An 18,056-nucleotide genomic window follows, 5' to 3' on the forward strand; every position below is an offset into this window, starting at 1 on the left:
AGAATTAGTCTCATTGGCCAGTTTTGAGTTAAGAAAATCCACTTTTGTTACATAAGGCATGTTTTTTTTCTGGTTATCTGATCATACCTTTTGATAGAATACAGATATTTCAATGCATTTTGTTTCATTGCATTCAAAATTCCACATTGTATGATAGATAATATGATGGTATTATTTGAAAATACCAAAGTTTCCACAATTTTGGCTAATAGTGGTGTCACATCCCCCTCCCGACAGCCCAATCCTGAGCTACCCAGCACACGGGGCTGAAAATGGCTGCCGCCACATCCTGCACTCTCTAGGCAGCCCCTGGCAGCTCCTCGGGAGAAGGGGACTTTTGTCTCCTTCCCCTGGGTAAAGTGAGTATTCCCGCGATGGGGCTGCTTGATTCTACAGTGACCCAAAGGTCGGCATAGAATCAAGAGCCTCCATGTCGGGCGGCCAGCTCAGCATGGAGGCTCTGGATCCAGTAGAGCAAAGCTCCACTGGTCCTACCTTCCTCCTGCTCCACTCCCTTCTCCCGGTATGCCTCCTCCTCCCCGCCCTCTCTCTGCCTCCCTCCTCCTCAGAATACCTTCTCCCTGCCCCCCCCATGACTCCACCTACCTCTCCACTGCTCGGTGGTCCGCATGACCGCCAAGCGACAGAGTTCCGGCACTTACCCAGCGTTAGCCCAGCCTTGGCCAGTGCTGGGCTAGCACTGGTGCTAGGGCCCGCAAATGTGCCTCATGGCATGTTTGCAACACTGTGTGCCGGCGGTGAGCCAGCATGCAAAGCTTAGGATTGGGCCCTGAGTATGTCACCCTAGCAATGCCACTGCCTCTATGCGCATCCTAAGTAGTGAGGCCAGAACTGTTCTGAATTCTCTGGTGCCAAGGCAAGAGTCTGGTTCAAAATAATGCAGTTGAGGTAGAAGAAAACAGATTAGAACTCAGAAAACCAGTGGAAAGAATATAGTCGGAACCAGGCTGAAGGTCAAGTTTAGAGAAGGCGAAGAATCTGTTCAGTTGCTCATTGTGACAAGTTTTTTAGGTGGCAGATTTTGTGACAAATGACATCAGAGATCAGAGCCAATGAGCAGCCCTGAGATAAGGCAACAATCATTCTCTTACCTTGAGGAGGTCTCAACACACATCCTATTGGCTACATCAGTACTGGAAAGTTGGGTCCACAGTATAACTCACTCAAGCAACCCCGGGCTCAAACTGTTTTAAGAAAGTATAATCCATTACTCATTAATTTGTTTTTGGAAGAAAAATTACGAAGTGGTAATTACAAAATCATAGACTAACAACGCAGGGCCCAATCCTATCCAATTTTCCAGCACCGGTGCAGCCGCAATACAGCCACAAGGTAAGGGAACAAATGTTCCCATACCTTAAGGAGGCCTCTGTGACTGCTGCCCCACCACTAGATGCAGTGCATGCCCCATTGGCACAGCAGCACCAGCACTGGAAAATTGGATAGGATTGGGCCCATAATCTGGAAACACAGCTTTTAGGGCCCAATCCTATCCAATTTTCCAGTGCTAGTGCAGTTGTGCCAGTGGGGTGCACACTTCATCCTGTGGTGGAGGGGCAGCCACTGGACCTTCTCATGGTATGGGAACATTTGTTCCCTTACTACGGGGTTGCATTGTGGCTCCACCAGACCTGGAAAGTTGGATAGAATTGGGCCCTTAGTCATTTGCATATCTGGCAATAAAGTCTGCCTTCCCTTGGCCAAGTAGCATCAGTAGTTCTTAATAATTCTGCAAAATGGGAGAGGTCATGTACTTTGTAAAGAAAGAAAGATTTTTTTCAAGTTGCATTGTAAAAAAACTTACGATAAGACTAAAAATAATGATTAGCCTGTGCAGTAGGGAATAAAGATCAAGGAACAGTATTGCCTGAGATTACTGCAGTTAGCAAATAATCTATTGAAGGAGGTAATAAGGAATATAAGGTAGAATATAATATGTTTCAGAAAGGAGTTCTCTTTAACTATTTTCTAAAGGCTCCTTATCCCTTAGTGGGTGACTTCTGATATGTTTTTCTCCAGTTTGCTGGATGGAATGCAATCTGTGCTGCTTCAATTATTTAGGATAAAATTAGATACATCATTACAAGGAGCAGCCAGAAATTTTGGAATGGTTATTAATGGTGGCGCATGAAGCAGAAAGAGGACTCTCTGACCCTGCAGGAATAATAAAAATAAAAGTTAATTAATCAAAAAGTATGTAGTTTTTATATTATGTGACTACTCAGAGGTGTAGTAGTGCATTAAATATCTTTTGAAATAATCTCTAATCAATAACAGACTTGCACGTCTGTCTGGGATGCAGCCCCAAATAAAGTCTGATTATGCTAAATGGTGAGATACTGTATGAAAATGTGAATGGAAAGATGATAAGTGACTGACAGCGAGATCCAAACCTGGCAATGACGAGAATCTGAATAGCAAGTATGCTATTTCCATTCAGCTACTTAATCAACATGTGCAAGACTCCCCTCAGTCTAGCTAGTGACCATACTTAGTCACTAGTCAGTGTCACTTAGTCACTTCAGTGTTCAAATCTCCAGCCAACAAGGAACAAAGCACACAAGCAGGTGTTGTGCAATGCTGCTCTCCAAGCCAGCTGCTAGGGCTGTTTATAAGAAGCCCTCTTCAAAAAGCAATAATTGCACATTTCAGCTGTTCCGGATGGAGAGGGGTGGATTTATTCTCTCGTTCTTCCTCTTTTCTATCCAAATGCTGATTAGTGTGATTGTTGCTAGGGCTCCACACACACAGCCCCAGCTGAAATGCATATGCATAGTTTGATCACAGCCTGCCTTCTCAATATTCAAAGGACGGGATATGCTGGTGTTTAATTTGTAGAATGAGAGATAATGGAGCACAGCCTTCTGGAAACAACCATTTTCCTGATCTGGAGTTCTGCCTCCTATCTCCAGATGCAAGGTGAACCGGCCCAGCTCATGAAGTATGGAGCTCTCTGGGTAGAGACGCTGGCTATAGATTCAGATTCAGCAGTCCCAGTCTGCTAAAACAGTTTCAAACCATCATTTTACCAGGCCATCCTGGAAAATGTCCTAAGTTATCCTGGGATTCCACCTATGGGATCAATCAATATCATTCCATAACCCAACTTTTCTCTATGAAGTGGATACAGTTAGGAGTGCCTGGCATTGTGTGGCTCCATGCATATGGGTAGTATTAGTCACCAGAACATGGAGCACTAGTGGGGCCCTGCACCAGAAAAGTACAGAGTGCCCTCACACAGTGTCGCGATGTGAAAGCTATTTTTATGAAAAAATGGTAAGGCAGATTGTTGCCAGTGCAGGCTTGGTTGCCAGTGGCTACAGGGTTACCATCCAAGTGTTTCAAATCTCTGGCTTGTTCAGCTTGCAAATTCTGTTCATGAATTTCTCTCCTATGTCTCCGGTTGTATTAGAGATCCAGAGGAATATTACAGCTAAAATGTTTCCGGAGAATTAAAGGTTACTATATCAGACCTTCAGTGTATGCTTTTAAAAACATAATTTTTGTTTCCGTTGTTTCTAAGGTCCTTTGCATCCATCTAAACTGCTGACAGTTAATTCATGTCCATTAGAGCTCTAGTCCCTGCAGTTTGTAGCTATATGTCTTACAGCTGCTCCTTTTTATCTGTCCAGCTGTCTTTCTGTCACTTTCCTATCTTTCGCTCTGCTGGAGGGTCTGCTAGCTGATAGATGTCAAATTGCAATAACTAAAGCATGTAGCTAACAGACAAAATTGTGCTGGTAATAGGGTGCCAGTTCGCAGATGGCTAAATGGTCAACATGCTACAGAAAAATCCTTGCACCCTTAAAATTAATTTCAAGTCACCTTTTCTCATGCTATACAATAGAAATTGGACACGCTCAAAGCTTGTCAAAAGGGAAAGAATTTCTTTCTTGTGCTTGCATGTGGACTCGTTTACATTGTCACTTGGTACTAGTTCATATCACTGGTGGAGAAATACGTATCTTCACACTGCCAGTCTGAGATTCAGTGCGACACGCAGTCCAGATATGTTGCTGGTATTACTAAAATAGTAGTTTAGATAGAGCAAGCCCACCTAACTTGTGACCTACTAAATTTGACACAGCCTGCCAACCATGTACCATGGCTATAAGGTGCCAGGGGTCTTAAACCGGTGTCTCTAGTGGAGGGATTCAGTGCTTTTTTCTCTGTGTTGCCATGGCATCTTGCTGAAGAAAGGACCCACTGACTTGTTCTCTGTTCTGCTGGACCAGTGCAGAGAACAAGAATAGTACTGTAGCTATGAAATCAGTAGAGGACAGTGGGTGCTGCTCCTATTCAGGCAGAAGCCCCAGGGAAGAAAGGCTGCACTTTGAGCACCCATAAGTAGATAAATTGATGGGTACCCTCTCCCTGTGACTAAGGAGGAAGATCAGAGGCATCCCCACCTCCCTTTCCCTTTACTTACCGGCAGTGCTTTTTTTGTAAAAAAAAAAAAAAAGGAAGGGAAAAAAGGTGCAGGAACTCACAACTTGTTAATCTTTTTTATTTATTTATTTTTAAACCATTTTTAATTGGAGAAATAAAATATTTTTTATATGCTTCCCCCCTAAAGATGAACTTACTTCTGAGTAGACATGCATAGGATTGGGCTGTCAATCTCCACACCCCCTAGCTACTTTTTCTACACATGGGGAAAAATACTGTACAGGTGCACTTGTAGCTTGCAGTATGTAGTGTGGCACGACTTCGAGGAGAGGAAGCAGTGAATGGATTCTGAAAAATGGCTTACATGAGTTCCATGTAGTAAAATTACTCTAAGCAACTGTGGGAGTAAGAACAAAAAAGGAATTCTTACACGAGAGGGGTCCTTAGGTGCACATAGAAACAGCTATGTTTGCGAACAAGCAATTAAATAGGGTTTAATTCAGGTATCAGAATACTCTGTGTCTTTGAGAAGGCGCTTGGCATGCAATTGTATGTTCTCTGCTGCCCTGAGCAGCTGCTGGGCATTGCTGGAGAGGAGCTGCAAACGCTGGCTGGCGGAGGGCATGCTTGTGGGGGAAGGATGAGGAGGATCTCTGGCAAGGCTGGACAGCACATTGTACACACGTAGAATCCCTTTTCACCTGCCCTTAGCATGTGAAAACGGGTGCAGATATATAGCTCTGCCAGGATTAAGAGCCCAATCCTAGGTATGTCTACTCTGAAGTAAGTCTCTTTCTAGTCAATGGAGCTTACTCCCAGGAAAGTGCCTAAGATTGCAGCCTAAGAGCCCAATCCTATGCATGTCTACTCAGAAGTCCACTTTAGTGAATGGGGCTTACTGTGGATAGGATGGCAGCCTCAGAGCCAAAGCCTGTGGCTGTCTACTCAAAAGTCAGTCCCACTAGAGGCAGTGGGGCTTCCTCCCAGGAAAGTGTGGAGAGGACTGCAGCCTCAGGGCCCTTCCTCTGCCTGTCTACTCAGGCTGCAAGGCTATGACACTTTCCCGGGAGTAAGCCCCATTGAACACAATGGAACTTACTTCTGAGTGGACATGCATAGGCTTGGGCTCTCAGGCTGCAAGGCTATGCACCCTTTCCCAGGAGCAAGCCCCATTGAGCACAGTGAGACTTACTTCTGAGTAGACACGCCTAGGCTCATGCTGCAGATTGGCACAGGGGTTGCACCAGCCAGCTTCCTTCCCCTCCTCCGCCACCAAGCCAGTACCTGGGCATTCTGTGGGTGCTGCAGCCCGTCTCCCTGGCTGGCTGGCTGGCTGGCTGGCTGTCCGTCCTCCTCCTCGGCCTCAACGCATGTCCCCCGCACCCTCCACTGGCTTGGAAGCTGCACAGGGAAGCAGAGCGTGGGGGGAGGGGAGGCGGGCTGGGCTCAGGTGAGAGCTTGGGAATGGGGGCAGGAGGGGGTCATTGTGCAGTCAGGCAGGGGTCAGGTGCCCACCCACCCTGCCCCCCCAGCACCCGCCCAGCAAATGCCTCTGTTTTGCTCCCCCCCGGAATGCCTCCAAAGGGGAGGGGCCCCTGCGAAAAGGTGCCGGAATTCCGTCCCCCCACGTTCCATTAGAAGAAAAGCCCTGCTTACCGGGGCATCATGTACAGCTTGTCTCTCGCCTCTGCACTGCTTCTCTTTGCTTTGCGGGACTGAGCATGGGGGCGAGAAGAGGTGGGAAACCTCTGGCGGATAGGCAGCAGTGGCATTTGCTAGCCAAATCTGCAAGCACGTGTTCAGGAGAGGGTAGGAGGGCACAAAAGTGGGAAACCAAGGAGGCCGTCACACATGTGCCCTGCTCTTTAATAGTCTCCAGGGCAGACTCCAGGGCAGGCTAGTGACATGCTGGAATTGTCCGCCAGCGGCTCATTGATGATCTCGCGCCACGATCCTAGCGCTGAGCCCCATGATGGGCAGGACCCAATTTGGTGCCATCGATAAAATTGAGTTAAAACCATCCCTGGGGGCAGGGTCACATATTTCTTGTATTTTTGTTTGTTCACTTTGGTAACTCAAACTGGAAGAATAATTGTTGTTTGATATGTCATCCAAGATGTTGTGGTGTGTCAACTGTGACATGCATGTCATAGGTTCATCATCACTATTTTATGATGTTTTGGACTGTTTCCGCTCACTTGTTTGACTACATGTTTGCTCCAATCCACCAAACCAAACAATAGTGTCCCAGGAGCTTGACAACAATCCTGTTTTGCAGTCCCTGGCAAGAAACAAAATGAAAAGGTTTATCAAGTCCCATGTGGCTTAACGGGTCACTAACTTTATTGTTAGAGTAACAACATCATGTTAATCCCAGCAGGCCCTTTATGAGTTTCTCCCAAAATGCAACTGGGGCCCTCTTTTATTATTGCTTCACCCATTCTACACCTGAGGTGGAGATTCACTGATTTATACATGTATGAAGTGCTACCTGCAAGACCCTTTAATGGAGATCAGGAGACTTGACTGAAAAGAAGGAACCACACACTGCCATCAGTATCCTGCAGACCAGCCACCAGCAGGTTTCTGTTGGAGGTCGGGGAAGATCAGGATTGGAATCAGGCCAGAATGGGGAGGATCAGCGTGGAACAGGAACAGGGTGGAATCTCAGCGGTAGTGGCAGCCACCATATCCTGAGCCTGTCATGCTCCCTGGGGCAATTCAGATTTATGCCAGCAACAGTACTGGTATAGATCTGAGGAGCCCCATAGGGGACCATCCAGAGACCAATGCAAAGGTAAGCATTTTTCTTTACTTACCTTTTTTGACCAGCATTGTCCCAGTAGGTGTGTGGGATGCAACAAATGTAGCATCAGTGGCCCTGCACACCAGCTTGGGATACGATTGGGCAATAAATCACAAATACTTCTGCAAACTTAATTCCTAACCACCTGTAACAACATTCTGTTTTGCTTTTATCAATATACACCAACCATCATCTCTAACTGCAGAAATTATATGCCAAGGTAGCAAGGTGCTACATTGTTTATATCATAATTAATTTGTATTAAATAATATTAGAGAAATGTGGCTTGCACAGCCAATTTTAAATATAGATTTACAAACAAGGAATCCGTTGTACTTGCATATGCATATGCTATTGCCCTTGCAACAGCAGATACCTCCTTCCCTGCCCCATGTTTTCTCAAAATTTGGGCTTTTGAAAACTTCCAGCAAGGCAAGTCCATCCATGAGGCCAACTGAAGCTGTTGCCTCTGGTAGCAGATTGCCGAAGGGGGAGGGTGTCATCTCTGCCTGCCTACTCGTCTCCAGTTTTCTCCTCCTCCTTCCACTCCCTGCATTGGAAAAGAAAGAGGGGCACAGAGAGGAAGAAGAAACATAGAGAAAAGGGGATTCTGAATGAGAACACTGGAGAATAGGAAAAGCAGAGTCTGGCACATCATCCAGGAAGGAAGGCAGCATTTCCCATGTTGCCTTACAACCCAATCCTATCCCTAGCACTGCTGCATGGTGCAGCCGTACCAAAATGGCAACCACTGTATCCAGCAGCACTGCTGGAGCCACCAGAAGTCTCCTCAGAGGAAGGAGACTTCCCCAAGGGAAAGTCCCAAGTCCTGCAACGGAACTTCTCAAGTCTGCATTGGCTATTTTGCCGGCACAGACTTGAGAGCCTCTGTCTAGGCTTTGCAGTCCGACACAGAGGATAGGATATAGCAGAGCAGGTCCCCACCCCCTCCTTCCACGGTTCCTCCCCTGCCCTGTCCTCCCCCTGCCCCAGAACGCTTCTCCACCCCCAAAGCCCTCACAACCACCTGAAGCTCTTACCATGCTCTGGGCAGTGTATGCCTTGCACTGAGCTCAGCGCCAACTGGTGCCGGGCTGGCACCGGTGCCAGTTCTCCCTTCTCTCCAGGTGTCACGGATGTGCCTGATGGCACATTTAAGACACCCAGCACTGGAGCTGGAGATCAGCGCCAGCACTAGAGGCCCATAGGATTGGGCCCTTAGACATCAGAAGGTCTTGGACCAGTACTTGCTCCCTGAGTTCTTAAAATGCCACCTGTGCAGATATACAAGGCTGATGTACAAAAAGTGCAAACCCAAAATTATGGTGGGCACCTGAAGTTAATGGAACTGCGGTCGCAGAAGTCAAAATTACACTTGATTTTTTTTGTACTTATTAATTTTAATAGTCCAGACAGTCCTCATCTTCTGTTGATCTTATGTAGAGAGGGCTGTGCTTATTCTCTGCTTTAGATGACAGCAGAGTGCACTCAGTTGTTATCTTTTCCTTTTCTTTGTATTGCTTTACAATGTCTTTGTCTTTATGGGCCACTGAAGCAGCTATTGCTAGTTCAAAGATTGTATCTGATGTTTTGACTGCATTCCTGGGAATATTATTATCATATGCGTAGTTTCTTGTGCTATATCAAGTTTGTTATGCTGAATTTTTCAAGCCATTGAGACATTAGGGTGCAAAACATGATGTGCAGTGTAAAATTAATTGCTCCAACATAACTAGCTATTTCATGTTGGGGAGATTAGTAGCTGATGAACGACTTCAGTGCTTCATTTATTGTAGAATCCCTTCACATGCTTGATTTTTCTGTGAAAAGTTTATGAAGCACATGAAATGCATGGTTTACTGTCATTACATACCAGGAGAATAGAGCCAGACATACAATAATAGTTTGCATTGCAAATTGGACATGAATTACTACTGAGTTTATTTGCATTTACAAATGCAAAAATGTTCTCTTTGTTTTTAAAGTTCTGATTCAATTCTGCTGAATTTAGTGAAAATTAAAAATGACAAACTAAGCCTCTTAATCCAGTTCCAGCTTTCCTACCCTCTCTTGGAATTAGTAATGGTTCTTATATTTTTCTGTTCATTCTGCTACCATGGTGTTACAGCTGGCCATCCCTTGGTTAAGCAAATTACTGATGATAGTTTAAGATGCTTCCTTCATGGAGTATATCCAGACATCTCTTAAGGCAGAGACTTTGATCAGGTGACATGTATGCAGCCCCTTTCAGCTAAGAGGGGAGGCTGGGGTGTTAAAATGTAAAAAGGAATAACAAAAGAAATAGTGACTAGAAGGTTCTGAGTAGATAGACACGTATGGAATAGAGAAACTGGGAGAGAATGAGCTGTGAATGGAAGCACCCTAAACTGCAAGGCCACTCTTTTGGAACCTGATTCATTGTTGTCAACAATTGATCAATTGCACAGACCTTAAACATGCGCGTACACACACACCCCAACAACAATTTCTTTTTAGTTTGAACAAATTTAGGATATTTTTGGGGTGCTGAATCCCCAAAATGGTGTCGGTTTTGCCCAATTTGCTCTAGTTTGGCGGAGGGTACGACATAGCCACCTTATTTGCTGATTCAAGCAGCTTCCTGGTGAGGAAGTCAATGCCGTTTGTCAATTGGGCAAAACCAATGCCATTTTTTGATTCAGCACCCCAAATATACCCGAGAATATGTCTAATTCTTACGACAGCAGAATGTGTGTAGGCCTGTGTTGTCATCCATTGTTGATTCGCAGGAATGGACTGCTGTTTGCTTACATCCAATACAGAATTTTGGTGTGTGTGACTAAGGCTGCAAAACTAACCACATTTTCCTGAGAGTAAGCCCCATTGAACAAAATAGGACTTACTTCTGAGTAGACCTGGTTAGGATTGTTCCCTAAATAAACCAAATATTACGAAGACACAATTGATCCCATTTCTTCAAAGAAAGCGAAACCCAGGTAGCTCTGCCTGTTGAACTTCTCAGCATTCAGGAAAGTGAGGTGTGCATGTATGTGTGACAATTTTTTTTGTTTTTCATCCATAGCCTTGTCATTACGAAGCAGTATACTTTGATTCAGATTTATAAACTGAGAGGTTTGGAAATTGGGCCTGGGTTCAAAGCATTTCCCTATCCAACTTTGCACCACCAGTGCAGCCACAAGGCAGCCCCAAGGTAAGGGAACAAATTCTCCCTTTCCTTGAGGAGGCCCCATGACTGCCCACCCACTACAGGTTACAGCACACACACCCTGTTGTCATAGCTGTGTTAGCGCTGGATAGTTAGAGAGGACTGGGCCCTGGATCACTCTTCTCTTACTGCAGCCTCACAAGATTTTTGTGAGAATAAAAAAATACTATAGAAGTAATAAATGGTATACAGGTACAACCGAACTATCCACGGATTTTTCACCCAAAGTTTTATCCCAATATGATGAGAAAGACCCTTTAAATTAAAGGAAAAAAGTTGTTTAACGTTAGCTTCCTTCATGGGGGAGAGGGCATCTGGCAGACAATCCATCAGTCATTCTCTCTGAGCACATGAAAGAATGCAAGTGATTATCACTTCCTTGCATTCTTGCTGTGCTCCTGGTAAAGGGAGCGGTCACTGCCTCAAAGTTAAGGAGAGGCAGAGAAAGAAATTCTGTCTGGAGAAAGAATGTCTGTCTGCCTGATGCCTCTGTCCTGCATTACAAAGGTTAGCAAGGCTGTTTTTTAATCACTGAGCAAAGGGCCATTGTTTTATAAATGGATTTCTTTTAACTCGATTTTTGGCATCCACATGGGTAATGGTGAACCCTTGTGGTGGAACCCTTGTGGATACCAAGACTCAACCTGTAGATAATGTACTGCTGTAAAGGCAACAGCACCTATATTTCTTTATGCCTGTCCTGCTATCAGGTGTCAGGCAGCATAGCAAACCCTCACATGCATTCTTTCTTTACCATCATGGCACCACCGTTTTACTCCCGAAGCAAATTCTCTTTTCTGTTTTGACTGAAATATCGATCAAATCGCGGCATATTTCATTATTAATAGTATTTGATGTTATTTGATGAAACTGATAGATTTGGCTGGTAATGTATTTTTTTTTCTATATACAGCCATTGCTCAGACATTTTTTCCTGTGTGTTTCTGTTTCAGCTTCCGATATAGCAGCGGAGCAGGGGCAGATTCTCGTCATTGCCACTGCTGCTGTTGGTGGATTTACTCTCCTGGTCATTCTCACTCTTTTTTTCCTGATCACTGGAAGGTAATTAACACTGATGCTGTTCTTCATTCAGTGTCATCCACGTCTATCATTAATGTGTGTCAGTTATAGTGTGTTAGCACTGCTTGAAGGATGTCATTTTGGTCTGAATGAGGTGTAAGGCAGCCTTGGAAGACGTACACCCCTCTTTATCTCTTCACAACTGATAAAAGTTCTCAGATTTTTCTGTAGTACTCCTTTGTACCAGCACTAGCTGTTTCTTCTCCATCAAACTAGCTCTGAGTGCCAAGAAAAGCAACAAAGTCCTTTTGTGTTGACCCCACAGATGTAAAATTTCCAGGAGATATGGAGCCATCTAACAGACACTCTGGGAAACAAAATACTTCCTTATCAAACCTAAATTTATTTTAAAATTGTTTTGATATATTTATGAAATTTATAGATCTCACAGCACAATCCAAACCTGATGTTAAACCAGATCAAGGTGTTGCACCGGCCGAAGGTGTTGCAAACGTGCCATAAAGCACATTTGGAGCACCCAGAGAGCAAGCAGTAGCGGTGGGGAGGCCTGTGCCACCCTGCTGATGCTGCAAACAGAGGATCACGCACCAGCATAGGTTAGAGAAGTGATGGGGCAGCGGAAGGGTGGAATGTTTCTGGATGGGGGGAGGACAAGAATGGGTGGCAGATTAGATCAGGAGGGGGCAGGATTGGCGGAGCAGGCATCTGCCATATCCTATCCACTCTCCCGGGCCTGATCACTCTACACAGGACAGCTTGGACTTGCTGTAGCAAATTAGCTGATGCAGATCTGAGTGACTTTATTAGGTAGGCTGGAGCGTTACCTGGGGTGAGGGGAGGAAGTACCCACTTACCCCAAGCCTGTTCCCAACAAGCACGGGATACAGTGGAGGCCATGCAGCCCTGCTGTGCCAGTGCTAGTTAGTACTGGGCTGCCCAAAAACATATACAATCCCCCCCTTTTCCCAATACTTTACATCTTCAGCTGCCTACCACATCTCTAATCTAGCACCTGATCTAGCACGTGCTCTGCTTCTGCCTTGCAATTATTCACCATTGTAAGAATTTCTCTACCACTTTCTTGTGAAGTCTGCGATGTCAGAGAGTAAATCTACGCGATCTGTAAGTCTGATGTGTCCATTTAGATTGACAGGTATTAATATCTGAACAAAATTTTGACTGATGTGTTTTGACATTTATGTCAACTGACAAAAGTTTTGACAAAATTCTACATACCATGACTGTACATAGATAACTTCACTAGCAGATATCAGATCAGACAAACAGGATAGATACAATCTTCAAAGACACAGATTTTAGAAGAAATGACTATCTATAACAAGCAAATGACATTCTGGTATGTCATCTTAATGCCTTGTTTAAGAATTTAAGAATGGAATAAGGTGAGAAGATAATGAACCATCTTGGGTTCTTTCTTGTTTTGTTAGATGCATTGAATAATGATAAGAACACTGGGAACTAGTGTTTAGTGCTTTAGTTTTTTAACCTATCCATATTGCATGGAATCTAGCAGTTAGATGAGATATGAATTCATTTTCTGAAGTCACTATAATAAGGTAGTCTGCACTTAATATTTGGAGTCAGGGCAAGACAGTTCAGAATAACTATGCAATTCATTATAGGATTTGAAACAAATTTCAGGTGCAAGATTGGACTGGTATCCTACAGATGTGTTCTGCCTCACTATTTACAGTAGAATTAGCAATTTGACATACAATTGAATCATGAGGCTGCTGATAAGTCAATTCATACTGAAGAGTCGTGAGGAGATAAGCACCTGCTGTTGTATTTGAGTGAACGATTCATCTGCTAAACAGTTCTGCCAAGTTTCAGGCATTAAAATACAAGGATTAAAAGTAAAAAAAAAAAAATTATAAATAGGATAACTTCAGGAAATCAACACTTCAGTTTAGTGTGATCAGTAGAAGAATTCTTTATTGTGAATTGCAGTGGTTCTCAAACTTTTTAGAGGCTGTAGAGGCTGCTACCTGATTGATAAATACCAAGAGGTGTGACTATAATGGTAATTGGGCAGCAGTGCTCCCCCCAAGTAGTAGCTTCTTTAACCCTTGATGCACATAGCCTCATCTGCACTGTCAGTTTTGTGAACCACCAAAACTTGGGTCATGACGCACTGCTGGGTCCCAGACCCACAGTTTCAGAACTGCTATTGTAAGGGATATGGAATTTCACAGGCTTCACAGAAGCTGTGTAATGCCCAAAACACTGCAATGTCATGGACTGTTCAGGAACATTTTAGCTACTGAAGGAATGAAGCTGTCCATCACAGTGGAAGTTAATGTTTATGTTTATCTTGTTTTATTATTATGTTTATTTTGTTTTATTTATTTATAAATTGTTTGATTTTGTGAGTTACCTTGAGCAATTGTGAAAGTGTTGTGAATTAATTTAATTAATTAATTAAATTTAATTAAATAAATTAAATTAAATTAAAGTGTTGTGAATTAATTAAACCTCATATATAGTCTAGAACAGTGTTTCACAAACTGTGGGTCAGGTCCCACTAGATGGGTCACAAGCTGATTTCAGATGGGTTACATAGTACATAGCTCAGCCGCCATTAAAAATACAGAGCTGGAAATACAGGGTACAGAGCTGCTGAGCAGGGTGGACTCCCAGTGAGAAAGAGGTCTGGTGCTTTGCCCTGAATAGGTGGGAAGATAGGAAGACAAGAGAATTTTGTAGGCATGAGGGCCATGAGCCAGAAATTCAAGATGGCATAGAGTTGCCACATGGGCAACTCAATCCTATCCTGCATTGGAACAGGCAGGTCAACTGGCCTGTGCGGTATCCAGCACAGGGTAGGAGGTGGCTGCTGCACAACTTGGAGTAAGGGGATTTATTTCCCCTTATCCCAGTGTCACACAGCAGCCACCCAATGAGGCTATTCGGATCTGCACCCGTGGTTTTGCTGTCACAGATCCAAGCACCCCAGTGTAATGCTGAGCTGTTTGAGAGGGGGGTTAGGATCTGGCCTAGGTCACCCAGGCCAATCCCACCCACCTCCTGAGCCTAGTTCACCCACTGGCCCACTCTCCCCCACCTCAAAACGCCCCCGTTCTGCCTTCCCCTGCCTTCCCCAACCATCTGTGCCAGCCGCCTTCAGCCAGCGCAACCTTACCTTTATCCATGCACTAGCTCAGCTGACTCTACTGGAGGTGTAAACATGCTTTACAACATGTTCATGACACTCATTGACGGTTCAGTCATTGGTGCCCTTAGACTTTGGGAAAGCTCCTGGATCTTTTAGTATTTGCATAAAGGAAATACTTCTGTCAGATTGCCTTCTTGTGTTCTCATTACTGCACTGTTCTCTGGTAACCCCAGTGGCATAGCTAAGGGGGTGTAGGGAGTAGCAGTTACACCGGGCATCCATAATTAGGGGGGCAACAAGCTGAGCTTGACGCTAGCAGCCAAAATTGTGAAAAAATTGGTATGTGAGAATAATACCATCATGTTGTATTTCATTGGAAAGGTAATTTAATGCAGAATGCAATGAAATAAACCATATTGGAATATCTGTATGCTATCAAAAGTTATGGTCAATTAACCAGAAAATGAAAACACAACTGCCTTATGGAACAAAAAGTGAATTTTTCTTAACTCAAAACTGACCAAGTGACTGATTGTTCTGAGAGCCAATAAGATGTTATTATGATGCAGCATGGAACCAATAAGAGCCAAATCCTGTGCTTGGCAGCATGGCTCAGGGCCACTGAGCACTGTCGCAAATGTGCCATAAGGCACGTTTGTGAGCCTCACCACCAGGCTCCCGCCCATGCTAGCCCAGGCAGCCCAGGCAGCTCAGGATTGGGCTGTAAGTTGTTAACATGAGTCAGCTCTCATTTTCATGTATCATAATATAGTTACTCCTGCTAACTGGGTAAAGAGGCACTTTTTCAAGTGGTGCTCCTCTTACATTTAGCAGGGGGAGAATAACTGTCCACCCCAGTATAGTGTCTCAAAACCAGTAAGGGGCACACTTTTTATTTATTTACTTAATTAATTAAGGCTGCAATCCTAAGCACACTTTCCTGAGAGTAAGTCCCATTGAACAAAATAGGACTTACTTCTGAGTGGAGCTGGTTAGGATTGTGCCCTAAATTTGATTTTTTCATGGGGGAGCTACAATATCTTCTTTGACCCCGGGTAGCAGATAGATGCCTTAGCTATGCCACTGGCTGGGGGAGGCGGCAGAGCAAGTGAGTGGTGAGCTTTTGGGAGAGGATTCTCCCATTTTTAAAACCTGGGTATGACATCACTTCCAGTTGTGACATCACTTCTGGGGCATCATTTTGAGCTTGCACCGGGCTACACAATCATTAGCTATGCCACTGGGTAACCCTAAGAAGTCAAGAGAGCAATAGCTAAGTGGACTAGTGGCCTGAATTTCACACATTGATTTGAACTAACCAGACAGTTCTTTGGGAGCAGGCATCCGAGACCTGAATCAAAAAGTTGCTTAGACTTTCACACATGTTTGTGCTAGCCCAGTGGAATTTTTTAAGACATCTTTAAACAAATCGCATGGTCCCTTATGCCATATCACAAATTGCTTTTGCTTCTCAATTTCAAGTTGATAGGATTGCCGTTTGAGAAAAATAAGTCAAAAACACCCTTAGGCTGACCAAACTCATTCCTTGGGAGCCTTGCCACACTATCCCTTGACTCAAACTAATATGCTGGTAATGAAGCATGTAGGAATGGGAAGATATGGAACATGTTCAGCATGGTCAATAACATAGTCATAGTCAAAGGGGGAAATAAGCCTGTTTACAAAGTACATTCAGATTTCTTAGAGTATGTTCCTGATTTTAGAAACGTACCTGTTTTTTTTTCTTTTTATGTGCCTTGACTAGCACAGGATTTTAAACATTACTTTGTATTAAACACTAACCAAATTCCTGTTATGACAAGCCAGTTGTCTTGAGAGCCAGTATATTACACGGCCTTGATATATGTCTGTGTGCTTTGTGCACAGCAATGTATTGTACAGGTCCAGCCTATTTATACATGGATTTTTTATACACGGATTTGACTCAACACGAATGGCCACTGCAAATGAGAAGGAATGTGCTGATCCCTAGAGAAGGGGGAAAATGCATCCCTTTAAAATCAGTTTAAAAAAACTGAACAGTCCTTTAACAACAGCCTCCTTAATGAGAGAGAGAGAGAGAGGGCAGCTGGCTGACAATCCATCAATCCTTCTCTCTCCAGCGACTCCTCCCTTCCCCCTGAGCACTGCATTGCATTGCATGCAGTGCAATGCACCAACATGCACCAATGTTTGCATTGGTGAAGGGAGGGGCTGAGTGAATTGGCTGGAGGAGGACTGTTTGATGGATTGTCTCCTTAATGACTCTTACCTTAGAGTCAAAAGGTCAGCAAGGTTGTTTTTCAATCACCAGAGCAAAGAAACTTTGTTTTTTAAATTGATTTGCTATAGTGCGTTTTTTGCCATCCATGTGAGTGCTTGGAGCGGAACCCATGCAAATAATTAGTCTCAACCTGTACTCTGCTTTAGGAACCCCCTCACTGTCAGATATTTGTCCTCACTGCAGTAGTGTTCCCAAATATAGCACTTTGCTTTTTTCCCTACTGCTGCGGTTTTCAAACTCTTCGGGAGTTTGAAACCCGCAGTAAGTCTTTGCGGGGGTGGGGGGAGGCAGCAGGGACAGGGGGAAGGCAGCGATGCGATCCCCAGGATTGCGTCGCTCAGGGGACTGCAGGGACTGGGATGCACTCACCAGTCCCTGCAGTAGCCATCCCTGTTTGCGGGGAACCCTGTGCGAGCGCCTGCAGGGCACCCCAGGTCAGGGAAAGGGAGAGTGGAGCGATCTGCTCTGCCTCTGCAAAAGCGGGTGCGATCACCCCTCTCTCCCTTTCCCTGACCTGGGGCGCCTTGCAGGTGCTCGCGCAGGGCTCCCCACACCCCAGGGAGGCTTCAGGAGGCTTAACATAAGAACATAAGAACAGCCGCACTGGATCAGGCCATAGGCCCATCTAGTCCAGCTTCCTGTATCTCACAGTGGCCCACCAAATGCCCCAGGGAGCACACCAGATAACAAGAGACCTCATCCTGGTGCCCTCCCCTACATCTGGCATTCTGACTTAACCCATTTCTAAAATCAGGAGGTTGCGCATACTCATCATGGCTTGTACCCCATAATGGATTTTTCCTCCAGAAACTCGTCCAATCCCCTTTTAAAGGCGTCTAGGCTAGACGCCAGCACCACATCCTGTGGCAAGGAGTTCCACAGACCGACCACACGCTGAGTAAAGATATATTTTCTTTTGTCTGTCCTAACCCGCCCAACACTCAATTTTAGTGGATGTCCCCTGGTTCTGGTATTATGTGAGAGTGTAAAGAGCATCTCCCTATCCACTCTGTTCATCCCCTGCATAATTTTGTATGTCTCAATCATGTCCCCCCTCAAGCGTCTCTTTTCTAGGCTGAAGAGGCCCAAACGCCGTAGCCTTTCCTCATAAGGAAGGTGCCCCAGCCCCTTAATCATCTTAGTCGCTCTCTTTTGCACCTTTTCCATTTCCACT

General features: G+C 44.7%; 1 protein-coding gene across 2 annotated transcripts in view; it reads left to right on the top strand.

The window, feature by feature from the left end:
• Positions 1-18,056, top strand: part of EPHA6 (EPH receptor A6) — a 499,677-nt gene that overhangs the window by 347,293 nt on the left and 134,328 nt on the right. For both annotated transcript variants that reach the window (XM_066619606.1, XM_066619607.1), the window contains one exon: positions 11,375-11,483. In XM_066619606.1, the coding sequence (XP_066475703.1) occupies positions 11,375-11,483 (109 nt within the window). The remainder of the gene's footprint in view (positions 1-11,374; positions 11,484-18,056) is intronic.

This window comes from Tiliqua scincoides, chromosome 3, assembly GCF_035046505.1.
Source record: "Tiliqua scincoides isolate rTilSci1 chromosome 3, rTilSci1.hap2, whole genome shotgun sequence".
NCBI lineage: Eukaryota > Metazoa > Chordata > Lepidosauria > Squamata > Scincidae > Tiliqua > Tiliqua scincoides.